The 16,781-nt window shown below is 40.9% G+C and overlaps 2 protein-coding genes across 2 annotated transcripts in view; one reads left to right on the forward strand and one right to left on the reverse strand.

The window, feature by feature from the left end:
• Window positions 1-14,331, reverse strand: part of fs(2)ltoPP43 (female sterile (2) ltoPP43) — a 63,576-nt gene extending 49,245 nt beyond the window's left edge. The window contains exon 1 of the mRNA XM_067146642.2: window positions 14,150-14,331. Within this exon, the coding sequence (XP_067002743.2) occupies window positions 14,150-14,308 (159 nt within the window). The 5' untranslated portion in view covers window positions 14,309-14,331. The remainder of the gene's footprint in view (window positions 1-14,149) is intronic.
• A 337-nt stretch (window positions 14,332-14,668) lies between these two features.
• The window catches only part of B9d1 (B9 domain-containing protein 1), a 52,716-nt gene continuing 50,603 nt past the window's right edge, over window positions 14,669-16,781 (forward strand). Inside the window, exon 1 of the mRNA XM_067146643.2 lies at window positions 14,669-14,911. Coding sequence (XP_067002744.1) covers window positions 14,786-14,911 — 126 coding nt within the window. The 5' untranslated portion in view covers window positions 14,669-14,785. The remainder of the gene's footprint in view (window positions 14,912-16,781) is intronic.

Below are 16,781 nucleotides of genomic sequence, written 5' to 3' on the forward strand. Positions count from 1 at the left end.
TCCCTATCTGTTGTTTTTCTAGACTTTTCTTAAATACTTGCAAAGAAATAGGAAATTTATTGAACATCTCTCTTGGTAAATTATTCCCATCCCTAACTCCCCTTCCTATAAACAAAAACTTGCCCCGATTTATCCTCTTAAATCCCAGGTTTATCTTCATATTTTGAACTTCCCTACTTTTAAAGACACCACTCAAACTTATTCGTCTACTGATGTCATTCCAATGACAGCTCGGAACATACTGTTTATAAGATATTATAAATTTTCCAGCTAACTCAATTCTTGATTGTCAGCGTTTCAGCCCAGTGTGCTAAGTTGGGCTCATCAGTTGGTAAATAGCACACCTAGCAAGACGCATGACTAGTGGATAATGTGGTACTCATTCGGGACAAATATTTCAGGTTCCCTATGGCAATCAACATCTATACCATACACAGTGCTTAGTCGAGCAGCTCATCTCCTTTCTCACAAGTCTTCCCAACCCAAACTGTGCAACATTTTTGTGCTACTCTTTTGTCGGAAATCACCCAGAACAAATCGAGCTGCTTTTCTTTGGAATTTTTCCAGTTCTCCAGTCATGTTAATCCTGGTGAGGGTCCCATACACTGGAACCATTGAAAAACTACTGAAGGAAGGTGTAATTGAGAGTAGTATTTCCCCTTGGAGAGCTCAGGTACATGTTGCATCGACATCTAATCACAAATGTCGCTGTCATTCGGACTATTAATAAGTCCACCTTTTGAATGCCTATCCCCTGCCACAAATCAACGATATAATTACACGGGTGGCAAGATATGAAGTTTTCAGTATAACTGATTTACGTAGTGCTTACCATCAGGTACCCATCCCTGAGCACAATCGCCCCTTTACTGCTTTCGAGGCTTGTGGAAAATTGTTCCAGTTCACCAGAATACCATTCGGTGTGACAAATGGAGTAGCAGCATTCCAGAGAGTAATTGATGAGATCATTCAAGCTGAAGGTCTTATGGATACCTACACTCAAGGGCGCCCATACCCGGGGGCAAGGTGGGGCCGCAGCCCCCCTCTAGCTCTCAGGGAAAGGCAAAAATCTAGTGTAGTCACGTGTTTTCCTTTCAAGAAAATGATTTAAAAGTCAGTATTACGTAAAAGCGGCAGTACCGTCCACCACCAACATGCGTGGGTTATTCTTCCGCAGAATACAAATCGCCAGTTATCTTCCAAAATATTAAAATTACTACGTACCCCCAAGTCTGGGGCCCCCTCTAGAAACTGTCATATTGGCGCCCATGCCTACGCTTACCTAGATGATGTCACTCTATGTGGAACAAACCAAGATGAACCCAATGTGAACCTCAATAAATTCCTTAAAGCGGCCCTCAAGTATAATCTACCAATCAACTCTGAGAAAAGCTACTTCTCACAAAAATGCATCAGACTCTTGGGATATACAATCAGTAACAAGGCTATTAGGCCTGATCCTGATTGACTAAAACTGCTTAGAGACTATCCTATTCAATTTGACCACCAATCTCTTAGGAGAGCGCTTGGCATGTTCCCACATTATTCACCCTTCATGTCAAACTTCTCAGCAAAAATTCAACCTGTCTGCCAAGCCTCACTACTTCGATCTGCCACTGCTGTTAAAGCTTTTAAAATTATCAGGTCTGCTACAAAAAATGCCGCGCTTGGTAGCATAGACAACAATGCCCCGTTACACAGTCGAGACTCATGCATCAGATTCTACTTTTGCTGCTACCCTCTCCCAAAATAAACACCCTAATGCATTTTTCTCTCAAACACTCTCAAGTTCTGAGCAGCTTACGCTATTGTGGAAACTATTCATAAATGGAGGCACTTCCTCGTGAGCCACCATTTCCACCTTATCACAGACCAGCGCTCCGTAACCTTCATGTTTGATTCAAAACATTCCCGAAAAATAAAGAATGAGAAATTATGCATTGGTGTTTGGAATTATCCCCTTATTCGTATGACATTGTATATCGACCAGGCAACCATAACCAAGTTGCTGATGCCCTCTCGAGAGTCAGTTCCATCAATCACAATACAGATTATGAAAAGCTACTGTCTCTTCATCAATCTCTTTATCACTCAGGCATCACAAGAATGGTATCCAAGATACGGATTAAAAATCTTCCCTTCTCAATAGAAGATATCCGGCGTGTCACATCTGCATGCAGGATATGCGCTGAGGTAAAGCCTCAGTTTTTCAGATAGCAAGGTTCTCTTATCAATGCCACAGCCCCTTTTGAACATTTAAATCCGGACTTCAAGGGACCGTTGCCTACTAAAACTCGAAATCACTACATTCTCACCGTAATTGACGTATTTTCTCGTTTCCCCTTTGCCTTCGCTTGTTGTGAAATGAGTACCTCAACAGCCATCTCCTGCCTAACTCAACTTTTCAGCATATTTGGAGCCCCATCCTACATACATACGGGACGAGGCTCACCATTTATGTCTCAGGATCTCAAGAACTTTCTAGCTTTATTTGGAGTGGCCACCAGCTGCACTACAAACTACAACCCACAGGGTACTGGCCAGGTTGAATGATTTAATGGGATAATCTGGAGAACAATTCAACTTGCCCTTAAAGATAAAAGTTTGTCAATCACCGAGTGGGAATCCGTACTTCAAGAAGCGGTTCACGCCATTCGGTCTCTCCTCTGCACAGCCACACCTCACGAGTGCGCGTTTGACCTCCCACAATGCAGTAACAACGGCTACTCCACTCCTACATGGCTACTGAAACCTGGAACTGTACTATTCCGTCGCTTCAATCATCAATCTAAATTTGACCCACTGGTTGAAGAAGTTACCCTCCTAAATGGTAATCATGATTATGCCCTAATCCGGTATCCTGAAGGCCGAGAGTCCATGGTATCTACTAGGCACCTGGCTTCCGTGGATCAGTGGTAGAGTGTCGGCCTCCGGATCCCAAGATAGCGGGTTCAAACCCGGCAGAGGTGGTCGGATTTTTGAAGGGCGGAAAAAAGTCCATTCGACCCTCCATGTCGTACGATGTCGGCATGTAAAAGATCTCTGGTGACACATTTGGTGTTTACCCAACAAAATTCATTAAATCTCAGCCATAGACGGCCAAGAGAGTTTCGGTTTACTCGGTCTTCCATTTAGTGGGTCTAGAGTAAAATGGAACGTCGAAATTGACGAGCAGACAGCCAGATGGCAACAAATTGAAATGTCTGCACACGGTAACTGAGGCCATATGATTATTATTATTATTATTATTATTACCGAGAGGAGAAGACACTCCCACAGCGAAGGATGGACCAGCGCCACACCCTAGTAAATCCACTATGGATCCTGAGATTTCCAATGAAGGGAGCCCTGCAACTCAGGTCAATATCCCTGTGACTTCTGATAGTCCACTTTGAACCCCGGTTCGTACTCAAGACGAAACACCACTACGTCGCAGCAGCCGCATCCGTCATCCTCCAGCTTATTTGAAGGACTTCGTTCATTTCTGAGGAGGAGGTGAATGTGATGATAAAACTTCTATGGAAGTTATATGGAATGTAGCACACTAGAACTCTTTGGATATATGTTTAATGCTCTATGACTTATTGTTAACCTAGTTCACATATTACATAACAGTCTCTCATACCTATATGCTGAGATAAAACCTACGTAAAGGTCAACAGTCATTCCTAATCCTTTTTTTAACAAGCAGATAGTAAAATTCTACCCTGTATGAATACCAAAATACCAACATAAACTACACGTTGAGTTAATAATTTTCCAGAAAATTCCTGTACAGTGTACCGGGAGGTCCACCTCAACTCCGCTCATTTAAAAGAAGCGCCTTAAGGAACGCTATCTCTCTAACAAAACGTGAAACACCTATGGCATGAAGTTGGGACATTGACCTGAAGATGTCACCAAAGTATTGAGTAATTGTGTTATTGTGAAGTTGCCTAAACTGACTGGATTTATTTGCTTTGTGTTTGTTTACTTCAAGAGGTTTAAACTTTCCTCCATTGATGTCATTACAAAAAAAAAACTGAGGTCATGCACTCTGGTGTAAGACGGAAGAATTAGTGATTTAAAGAAGTTTTTTGTTCTCATGTTTCCCAACTAAATTAATGTTCATTTATTTTGTTATTTCAATGTTTGCAACACTTCCTTCTCTTCCCGCCAGCTTTGGTGTCTGGCCAATCAAAATTTGTCTGTCATTATTTTTCAGCCTATCACAGGCTTCTTGTTGGTTTTTGGGTGTAACGTTTGATTCTGCCAATAAAATTGAGAGGGTGTGTCCGGATTAGTCCAGAAACCTCTAGAACTATCCCCTCGCGTATATAAGCTGCAGCCTTTCATGCTACCTTGTCTTTTCAACGCCAAATTTCTGAGAGTGTGTGTGTTAAGACAGGTAATGACCACCAGTCTTATTTTTCTGTAGCTACCTCCGCAGACTTACACGAGGGAAAGGTCCAAATTTTTAATTACTGTATGTAACCTCCTGTTTTCTAAAAATGTAAACCTTCTTTCGGCTAATGTAAAATTTGCTAAATTCTTAAAACTGTAAATCGGGGATAGAGAGTGCGTTACCCTCTTGAGTTCCCCTTAAATTTAATTTGAGGCGACTATGAATTTGTAACCTTTTCTCTTTTCTGTAAAGTGTTAGATTTCGTCGCCGTAAGACCTATTTGTGTCGGTGCGACGTAAAACAACTAGCAAAAAAAAAAAAAAAAAAGTGTTAGATTAACCTTCATTCTAGTAGTCATCTCAGTAGATTGGGATTAGCCTCTGCATCATCGGGCCAAGAGCCCATTTGGGGTTTTAAATTTTCTAGGAGTGCAAGCGTACGCATCCATTCATTTTGTGTTCGGGCCAGTAATTTAACCTGTTCTTCTTTCCACGAAGGCCCAGTAGTTTAGGTAATTGGTACCCCTGTGTAAAAATTGTACAAGTGTAAGAGGGGCCTAGAGGGGACAGAAATTTATAAGATTTTTGACGTAATGTTGCCTTGAGTAGGCTGTAAGAAACTGGGGGTGCCGTCTCCTTGATTAAACCTGGAGAGCATGTAAGCTCTTTTCTAAGACATTGAGGGGTGCCTCTGGAAGGCTATAGATTTGTAACCTTGGGAGCAAAGTGCTCTTGAATTGGGAGATTTCTGTCCCTGTCTAAATAATACCACATTTGCAAAATTGTAAATTTGTAAACTAGGGGTTTGAAGCCCAGAAACTGTTAAAGTTCCGAATCTTGGGTTTTCCAATTCTTGAAATTGTCATTATTTCACTAAGTAAAAAATTTGTTAAGTTTGTGATTGAAAAAGAAATATAACCTATGTTAAAGTTTTCACTTAATTTCTGGTATAGTAGATAGACCCATTCCACCCAGCACCTTCTTTCACCTCTTTCTGCAACACGGAAACTCCGTAACATACAGTATATCAATACATAAGTCATTCAAATGAATGTTTGAAAACATAACCTTGATTTAACGTCACCCTCTTTGGTGCATCAATTAGTCTTAACAAAAGATGGCTCCAAAAACCGTAAAAGTAGTTAGTGGGACGTAAAGGCAATAATATTATTATTAACAAACGAGAGATAACTGTGAAGGGTCATCATGCCATCAAATTAATATTGTATGTAACCTATTAATTATAAGTAGTAGTAAATAAGTAGGATGAAACTTAAGTTGTGTCAATTAATTAAGCCATTCTGATTAGAACCCAAACCTATCGATGTTTCCAACTCCCTAGCCTGTTGTGTACATCCAGGATATGACAAATGTAGCAAAGACTGGTAGGACAGAATGATTTCAAAATTAACTGAACTAATGGTGTCACCATTGTTGTTCATTTCGATAATGGATGAAATTGGAGAATACACAAAGGAAACATATGGGGACAGGGAGCTGAGGGTGATGGTGCATGCAGATGACATACTGGTGCAGGGAGCAAACGGAGAGGAAGTATAAGGTCAACTGGACATGCTGAGTGAGTACACTGGTAATTATGAAATTAAAATAAGAATGAAGAAAAGCAAGACAATGGTGTTGACTACAAAAGAAAGAGAAGGGAAAGATATGGTAGAAATTGGAGGACAAGACATTGAAACTGTAGAAAGCTTCAAGTACTTGGGAAGCAAACTGATGCAAGATGTAGGACTGAACATGGAGTTGGTGAAAAGTTTTAGTGAAACTGATTCCAAAGATCCCAGAACCCATGAATGATAAAACCTGTCTCCTTCTCCTCTTCTGTGACTTACATCAACAGTTGTTAGCAATGACTGGTGACCTCAGGATGCACCTATGAACAACTGAACATCGGCCTCCATTCCCGTAGCAGCCTTCTCTTACAGCGCTAGTTCAGGAGTCCTCTGAAGTGCTACCATGATGTTGAATTGAAAAATTGAACATACTATAGGATCTCTACTGAAATAAAACTTACGAAGTACTGACTAGTGGACTGAACTGCTTAACTTTATTCAGGATTAACTCGTTAATACAAATTAATACAACTTCTTTCATCATCTAAAATGGCAGGATCAGTGAACAAGCATCAGTATCCTGGAAGAGGACAGAATCACAACCACTGAAGCCTTGATGCTTGGTAATCATTATAAATAGGCCAGCCACATTGCTTAAATGCCTAACGGTACAAACACACAGACAGTGGCAAAGAATGACCAAAAGAATGCAGAGCTACGAGACACAACAAACACGTAGCTATCTGAGGTGTGGTGTGGTTCACTTTGAAATCTAGTTACTTTGTGGAAGTAGATGGACGCAGCAACATGGATGTACAACTGATGATAACAGAAGAGTCTGGACACCACTGCTTCAGTAACCAAAATATAAGGCGTGATGAAAAAGTTTCTGTATAAGGGTGTTGCTGCAGCGGCATTGCAACATAGCGCAAAACCGATGCAGGTATGTAAGCACAGACATGTAGGTAAAGGGATTAGTGTGGCAGCCGTATCATGCCGAGGTGTGTGTTTACGTGCGGCCACAAGAACTACGGCGAAACTACCAAATGCGTCCAAACACAACCACTGTGCTGTTATTCTGTTCTTAGCCGCTGAAGGACAAACACACTGGACACTCATCGGAGAATGAAAACTGTGTTTGGGGCTGCACGTCTGTCGTAAACCACCATTGTGAAATGGTGCACCAAGTTTCATGCGGGTCGTGTTTTGACACAAGACGCCGGTCAATCTGGGAGACAAGCCTTATCCATTACGGACAACAACAAGCAGGCGGTAGATGAGGCCCTACAGTCCTGGTCTCTCCCCACGACATTACCACGCCTTCGGTCCCCTCAAAAAGGCCATTGAAGGGTCGACGTTTCCTGTCGGACGAGGATGTGCAGCAGGCGGTTATGGACTTCTTCATGCAGTAGGACATGGTGTTTCACCACACAGGGATCTTCAACCTGGTGCGTTGGTGGGATGAGAGCCTCAATGCTCACGACGATTCTGCATGACTGGCATTACAATTCAGGACTGTACAGCCTTTTAGGAACTGAATATCCTTTGAGATCTTGCTAATTTTAGATCTCAAAGGACATTCAGTTCCTAAAAGAATGTGTAAGATCCAATTTAGTGCCGAAGTTTTTAAAATCAACTGTACAGCCATCGAACGGAAACTTTTTGATACCCATTATACAAGCATCATGACAACAGAAGTAGCCTCTACTATGGGTAGATATGTTTCCTTTCCTCCAGTTTGTTGTTTGCTTCACAGCAACATCCTGGACTTTACAAAAGATATAATCATATGTAGATGCTGACATCCTACAGTAGGTCTACTGCTCAAATTATAAGATTCCCCATAAACACCTCTTCTGTGACAAAATACACTTTCAGTGAGCTCGATAGCTGCAGTCACTCAAGTACAGCCATAATCCAGCATCGGGAGATAGTGGGATCAAATCCCACTGTCGGTAGCCGTGAAGATGGTTTTCCGTGGTTTCCCATTTTCACACCAGGCAAATGCTGGGGCTGTATCTAAATTAAGGCCATGGCTGCTTCCTTCCCACCTGCAGCCCTTTCCTATCCTACTGTTGCCATAAGACCTAAGACTTATCTGTGTCGGTGTGACATAAAACAACTTGTAATACAATAATAAATACATTTTCCCAGCCTCGCTTCCCAAGTTTTCAATTTTATATATTTGTTATCACAGAGATCTACAGTTAGCCCGCCTGGTGGCATTGATCATTAAGGTGTTGAAGTCTGAACGGTCTGCCACCGTTGTTCGCCGGTTCGAGTCCCGCTGGTTGCAAAAAAATTCCCCATCAGAATGTTGGCCGGCAGGGTAGGAGAGGTGGTGGTATATAATTTCTAATCACTAGATTGTGTGCCAAAAGCCTGCATTAAATTCCAAACTACTCCACAGTGCTCATATGGAGTGAGGGCATATGGCGCTGCTGATGGTGATTCGTCCGTCAAATGGAGACGTTAAGCCTTGAGCAGACCCCTTGGTGCTATTCGTCAGGAGTAGGCTATGTGCTGGCACCGAGTTTCACCCTCTCCCTTCCTATTATCACATATCACGTCATTCATTTCATCTCATTAACTCCTCTAATGAGGTTGATGACAGGAAAGGCATCCGGTCATAAAAACCCACCATGACAGATTCATCTCACCTCATACTCGACCTCATAGAGAAACGGGACAAGGGTTGGACAAATAAACACACTTATTACTACAGTTACTTTTCACAGTGCCATTCTGTCAACTGTAAACCAATTCACACTGTATTATGCGTGTCGTAGATTTACGTGTAGTGGTCCCACCCTGCTATCTACTAAAACATGCCTTCCAACGTAAATAATGTAACTTATTCTCAACTGAACGATGGACAACACAATCAGCGGGGTCAGAATAAACAATGCGAGAACACACTAAAATCTATAGGCCTAGCACCAAAATGACATTGGCAATAGGAAGGATATAGTGTGTGATTGGCGATGTATTGTGCGAAAGTACCCACAACAGTTTGAATACCATCATTGAAGGCAAGAGAATGATAAAGGAGATAATCCATCTGTCATAAATTTATCATGTGTTTATGTGAAGTTACCAACTCGGTGTGTTCATAGATTTTTAAATTGATGGTATATTAACCTGAACATGACTATGTACAAGATTTTTCACCATAATCTCTCTTTCAACTCGTTATGTCAATATGTATGTGTCTACAATATATTCATGTGTCTATGTTTCCCACTCTATGTTTCTATACGTGTGAAAACAATCCATTAATAAGTCCACAACCAAGAGCTCAACTCCCCTTCTCTCAGAAAATTCATGAATCCTTTTTTCATCACCATCCGTTATCACTTCACGATCACCTTCAACACTCTCGGTCAGAGAGTGGGCCAAACACACCAGTACCGGGCGAGCTGGCAGTGTGGTTAGGAGCACGCAGCTGTGAGCTTGCATTCAGGAGATAGTGGGTTCGAACCCCACAGTCGGCAACCCTGAAGATGGTTTTCCGTGGTTTCCCATTTTCACACTAGGCAAATGGCTGGGGCTGTACCTTAATAAGGCCACGGCTGCTACCTTCCCATTCCTAGGCCTTTCCAGTTCTTAAAGGTGGACAGAGGTCGGATATTGCAAATTATCGCCCGGTCTCAATATTACCTGCTTTATCAATCATTTGTGACAGGATCATCCATCAGCATTTGCTTGCGTTTACAAATCCCTATATATCCCCTCAGCAGCATGGTTTCCTTCCTGGAAGCTCCTGCGTAACTAACTTGGCTATCCTCCTCCATCATGCCACGTCTGCCATCCACGCGGGCTCTCAACTTGATGTATGCTATATCAACATCGCGAAGGCCTTTGATACCGTGGATCACACCCTTCTTATGCACAAACTTTCTGAACGGTTTAACGTGCATGGGAGACTCCTAGCTCTAATTAATAGCTTTCTGAGCGAAAGACTACAGCGTGTTGTTCTTGATGGATGCAGTTCTTCTCTCACCACCACCCTCTCTGGTGTCCCGCAGGATAGTGTCTTTGGTCCACTTCTTTTTGCCCTGTTTATTGATGACCTTATCGATACTGTTTCCCACCATTCATGTGAAATACTGCTCTTTGCTGATGATTGTAAAATCTTCAAGCAGATCGATTCTCCTACAGATACAATCCAATTGCAAAATGCACTTGATTCACTATCAGGTTGGTGTACTACATGGCGTCTTAAACCTCATCCCTCCAAGTGTTCCACCATTTTGTTCACACTTCGTAAATCCCCCGTTCTACAAGAATATCACCTACTGAACCAACCGATTGCTCTTGTCGACAATCAAAAAGACTTAGGAGTGCATTTTGACAGTAAATTGTTGTTTGTCTCGCACATAAACAGGGTTACCTCACGTGCTATGTCACTCCTTGGTTTACTGTACAGGTTTTCTGACATCACAGATGTAAATGCCCTCAGAGCATTCTACGTCTCCTGTATCTTACCTATTGTTGAATACGCCTCTCCAGTCTGGTCCATTTCTGCTTCTTCAAACCTCAGCCACCTTGACCGTGTACAATCTTTTTTCTGTGCTATCGTCAGAGCCAGGGTCCCTGCATGTCGCAATCTAAGCACTATCCAAGTGCTTGGGAAACTGAACCTCAAGACTCTTTCTGCTCGGAGGAAAGTAGCCGACCTAAAGCTGCTATACAAAGCAGTTAATGGTCTGTTTAGGTCTCCAGATTTAGCTTCCTTATTTCCCCTCCACGTCCCATCCCGTAATACCAGAATGAAGACCCTATTCCATACTCCTTACTCCCGGCTTTCTCTCACCCAAAGGTCCCTTTCGGTACGTATTCCAGCAATGTTTAATACATTATCTATCAACAACAACAACCTAGATCTCTTCGTAACGTTTCCTTCCTTCTGTCATGATATTTATCATATAACTTAATTTTCCTTCTTGTTCTTTCCCGTTCTGCTCCTGTATTTACTGTAAATGTATTTTTCTTTGTTAATAACGTTGTTTATGTAAATATGTATTTTATATGATTGTACAGTTATTATTGTGTATATTCGTGTCCTTTGTAAGTATTTATATATCTTTCATTTTAGATTCATATCTTTTGTACATAGCTCAGATCGTTGTAATTTGGCGTTATGCTGTTGCTGATCCTGAATACATAAATAAATAAATCATCACAAAAAGACCTATCTGTGCCGGTGCGACGTAAAACAAATAGAAAAAAAAAAAAAAAACCTCACCAGTTGACCCTTTGGCAGGGGAATGAAATCCTAAGTCAGTCAGATCTTCCCAATCTCGACAGAATTTTAAATACAACGGTATAGGGAGAGCAATATAGGTTATAAGACACCTTACAAGTACTGTACTCAGGTCTGCTAGGCCTAATATGATGTCCTAAATCTCTTATATGATCCAATGACCATAAATAACAACAAAGGATTCAGTGTGGAACCAACAATCATTACATTACCAATCATCATCAATGATCTGTATTTAGGGCAGTCGCCCAGGTGGCAGATTCCCTATCAATTTTTTTACCCAGCTTTTTCTTAAAACGTTTGCAAACAACTTGGATATTTATTGAACATTTCCCTTGATAATGTATTCCAATCCCTTACTCTTCATCCCATAAATGAATATTTGACCCAATATGTTCACTTGAATTCCAACTTTATCTTCATTTTATGATCTTTCCAAATTTTAAAAGCTCCACGCAAGCTTATTCGTCTACTAATGTCATGCCACGCCATCTCTCCACTGACAGCTCAAAACATACCACTTAGTCAAGTATTTTTCTGAACTAGACCTACCTCGTAAAGATGATGTAAAGAATGATCTTCAACACATTCTTACATAAAGGTTACCCACAGCTAAGAAAGGAGGCAAACCACACAAATATCTTTACTGCGATGAAAGGACAAATAACTTGAATATCTTACTTCTTAAAATGACGTGGGCTATGACATGGTAGCAAGAAGATCTCAACAATGGTTCGATACCGCCTGTTACGAGAAATGGATATAGGTCCTTACTATTCTCCACAGAGCAAGATCGTCTAGAACACACGATCATCTTCAAGAATATACCGCATTAAGATGAAAATACAAGACACTCCTACAGGAAAAGAGGGCTACCTGGCTGACAGAGGAAGGAAGCAAAATTATGAAGCCACCAATAAAAAGAACTCTGACGCAATGAAATCAAGAACCTCTAAGTTCTGTCAATCTGCCATATTCTCAATGACGGAACTACACTCAAAACAACAAACACAAGAGAAAGCTGCATTTTTCCTACCATCATGGAGAGTGAGGTGAGAACAATATTAAGGCTTTAAAGTCAGAAAGGCACTCGCCTAGACAATATTTATAATGAACACCTCAAAAGCGCTTTCCCATTTTTGGGGAAAATATGGACTACACTCTAAAACAGGTGTCTAGAGATAAGCAAATTACAATCCAACTGGAAAACCTCTTAACTGAAAATATTATATAAAGGCAAAGGAAGCCCAGACTCTCTGGATTCACATACAGGCATCGCATCAAAAATGTGATTTTTAAAGTCTTCAGCAAAATCCTAACAGATAGGCTCACTATGCTAACTACTAATAACATCCTCAATCAACAATATAGGTTCAGGAAAGGAAGACAACAGAGAAACTCTGAGACATAAGAGAGTCAAATACCATGTCTTCTTTATAGACTACAAGAAGGTTTTCGATCTGCTGGACTGTCAGATTCTTATTGATAAATTTGGAAAAACGTTACGGGAAGGAAATTATCTGACAAACATCTTACAGAATAATACAGTCATAGTAAGAGACAATCTTCAGAAGAGGGGTGTTATACAGGATGACCTGATTAGTCACTCTTATTTCACTTGATTACTTTAGACGTTGTGGAAATATTGAATGGATTTGAAGGGCAAATTGCTCGATATCCCTATGCAGAAGACATAGTGCTTGACTCTTTGAATTTAGAAGACTAACAGAAATGCTGGGATCTATTCGTATCCTGGGCTAAAAGAAATAAATTCAACCGAAACATGAACAAACTGGTTCATATGATATTCAGGAGAGGTGGCAGAGTTGCCACCACAAACCAACTACTGACCTATGAACATTACCCCCTAAAAATTGTTAAAGATTTCAACTATCTTGAAGATGTAACCTTGCAGAACTCTGGAAGCACCTTCACAAAACATGTAATAAAGAGGGTGACAGCCAGAGTAATAGCAACGAGTGACATCAAACTGCTACAAAGGTTATCAACTGACACAGCTATTAAGATTTTTTCTTTGCTCCTTGTTTAATGTCGCACTAACACATCAAACGTTTTTAGTGACAGAAGGATAGGAAAGGGCTAGGATTGGAAAGGTAGTAGCCATGGCTTTAATTAAGGTACAGTTCCAGCATTTGCCTAGTGTGAAAATTGGAAACCACACCAAACCATCTTGAGGGTTACTGACGATGGCTTGTTGTTTAAAGGGGCCTAACATCGAAGGTCATCAGCCCTACTGATGATGGGATTCACATCCACTACGAAGATCTTCAACAAAATAAGTCCCATAACTACATATAGAGTACAATTCATCTGGTCCCAAGAGCAACCTGAAAGTGATTGAGAAAACAAGGGCAACTTTTCTGAAGATTTCGTGTTTGTCGCAGTAGGACTGCACCCCGTCCAGACTAACTTATGAATTAGCCAGGGAATCCTTCTTTACGGAGGATATAAGACAACAGATGTGCCTACCATCCACTGCCGTCTACCAAGAGCTGCTAACAGAACTACAAGCTAAGAAGAAGGAAATTTGGTCCAAAATCTATGCAACAGAAGTCATGACATCTTCCGACTGGAAAGCGGCCGACTGCGATCTCCGACGTACGGTAACTCACTTCTCACAGCACGGCTTCCACTTTCGAGTGTGTAAAATTAACGCCAGCCTTACACTGCATCTGTGAACTATGTGGAAAGAAATATGAACGATATTACGCCGTGCGGTGTAATACGAGACAGGGGTTTCTTAATAACTTATGTAGTGAGTAAGCTTTTCATTTCAATTGTAATTGTGTTGGAACAATGGCTATTAGCTGAAATAAATCTGTTTATTAATTTATTTCACTTCATGAAGGCACTTGAACACACGTAACCTAAAAGCCTTCTCAAATACCTACTTTAGTTTTAACGTTACCTGAGTTTTGACTGTTCCAGCAAACTGAACGATAGTGGTCAATGAATTCTCATCCTCAGAAATAAGTTCGGCATCTGTTTTTCTACGTTTGCAAGCAAGAACAAATGCCTCCAGCGGTTCTTCATCATTTCTACGTTTCACTCGCAATACCGCTGCCATGTTTACATGTCTTCCAAACTGCTTCTAATTTTCGCTCGTTGTACAGCTGATGTATGAGAGCGTGCAGGTAGCCAACAGTAGTTTCTGAGAAAGCACTAAGAATGCGATTGAGAGATCGTGGTATTACAGTTCAGTTAACGTATTTTGAAAATAGAAAGATGTATACGAACATTTTGTAAATATGTATTTATTGCATATTTCTTTCAGTTATGTTAGTCTCCTCTATCCTCTTTGATCCAGACACTAGAAGTTACATGAATTGGAGATGAGAATGTTGCAATGTTGGCAATTATTGTCTAGTTCCCTTTGGTTGTTTACATGTTTACAAAACAAACCGCAGGCCCCTAGTTTATAGCAACGTCTTTGCGGCGCAATGTTCAACGACTGCCTATTCTGTAGTGTTGTTATATGAAGTGCCAGGTAGTGCTTTAGACGGTTACATAAATGCCCCTAATTGCGTGAGCAGTTGCTGAAAATATGTCAACGTCAAGCGTCTTTCTCGTAAGTGTTGCCGGTCAAATCGAAAGTGCCATATTCCCAGACTTGGATGATATTTACTGCAAATATTGCTATACCTACGGACCTGACTGGACAATTACTAACGTAAGTATTTACAACTGCTCTGTATTCAATTGGTTGGTACAGAATTACGAGATACCGGTAACCAAATAATGGAACTAAGTAGTGTCACAATTTTAAGCTATGTGTACTTTCAAAGTGCAAGGAAGCCTATCAGACATTATTAACATGCCAGCGGTTATTATATGACCACATAACCTAATGCATAATTTAAATTTAATGTAGGGATATCTGGTTTTAATCATTGCTGATTTGTGCACTTCCATGCACCCAAGACTTTTGCAAATAACAGAGCACCCATCTGCCTGTATCAGCCTTGGTTACAACATAACAGAACTCCCCTCCTGTGCAGCACTTTTATGTAGAAGTGTGATGACTTCTCGTTGTTCTGTACTTCAACTAATTTAGTGTTGATAAATTAAATAAATTCGATAGACAAGAATTCAATTCCAAGTCATACGACCAATTATTTTATTTGGAAAACCAGCCTATCAACATAAAAACAGTTTTCAAAACTATGTAACTGGCAAAAACATGCAAAGAGAATAAATAGCATCTTAAAGTTACACATATTAGTAAATAGCTAATGTCTGGAACAAGCGTTCATCTTGTCATCTGATTGCTGACATCCTCCCACCTAAGTTAATTTGAGTCACTCTTCTAATTAACTTACAATAAAATTTACACTAATATTAAACAACCCAAAAATAAATCAACTCTTCATATTAACTGTCAAGATTTAGAGATCCATTCTCTTAGGATTTTTCACCATCCTCCCACTTTGTGTAACCACCGTTTTGTTGACAGTCTTCGCCATTTCATTGATTGGAGTTGCATTCTTCTTCTTCTTCTTCTTCTTCTTCTTCTTCTTCTTCTTCTTCTTCTTCTTCTCCTTCTTCGATATGCTTATGTCTGCTGTGAATACTCTTGCAACATCTCGTAGTTGTCCCCCAATGAGTTGACTGTTGCTGTCTGGCTTCAACTCCAGTTCCAGAGGGTAAATCCGCTTAACAGTACGTACCATTTCTCCAGTAGATGTTTTGACATGGTCATCTCTCACATGCCTATCCCTTTCCTTTATAAGTTTGGTAACTCGAGCCAATGGCCGGTCAAGTCTTTACTGATCGTCACTGCCAGTCGACATGATTTCATCCACTGAGCTCTCTGTTACTTTGTTCATGTTGGCTAACAACTGTAATTGACCCAAATACTCTGAACGATAACGTTCACACAGATTTTGCCTTAACTTGTTTCGGTACTGCAACCGACTATTGATATCAGTAGCTTCTAGCAAGTCGAAATCAGGAACTCCTACGTCTTCTACATCTTGCAAGAACATGCTGGGCATGAGAGCAGTCAAATCCATGGGATCTTGGGAGACATAGGTCAGTGGATGGGAATTGATGATGCTTTTACTGTCACACAAGATGGTTTGCATCTCTTCATAATGTACAGAAAACCGGGCAAGTTGGCCGTGCGGTTAGGAGCGTGCAGCTGTGAGCTCGCATTTGGGAGATAGTGGGTTCGGACCCCACTGTCGGCAGCCCTGAATATGGTTTTCTGTGGTTTCCCATTTTCACACCAGGTAAATGCTGGGGCTGTACCTTAATTAAGGCCACGGCCGCTTCCTTCCCATTCCGAAACCTTTCCTGTCCCATTGTCTCCATAAGACCTATCTGTGCCAGTGCGATGTAAAGCAAATAGCAAAGAAAGAAAAAAGAAAATCTACAGAAGCTTGACCCAGTACTCATTGCAAAAGGTTCTTGACAACAGCAACTAAGCGCTTCCACCAACCTCCCCACCATGAAGCAGCTGGTGGATTAAACTTCCGTCTAATTTACCTTACGAAACTGTAACTTATTCTTGAATACGGTAATGGTCCAATCGAGTTTCC

This window comes from Anabrus simplex, chromosome 4 (assembly GCF_040414725.1).
Source record: "Anabrus simplex isolate iqAnaSimp1 chromosome 4, ASM4041472v1, whole genome shotgun sequence".
In the NCBI taxonomy this organism is placed as follows: domain Eukaryota; kingdom Metazoa; phylum Arthropoda; class Insecta; order Orthoptera; family Tettigoniidae; genus Anabrus; species Anabrus simplex.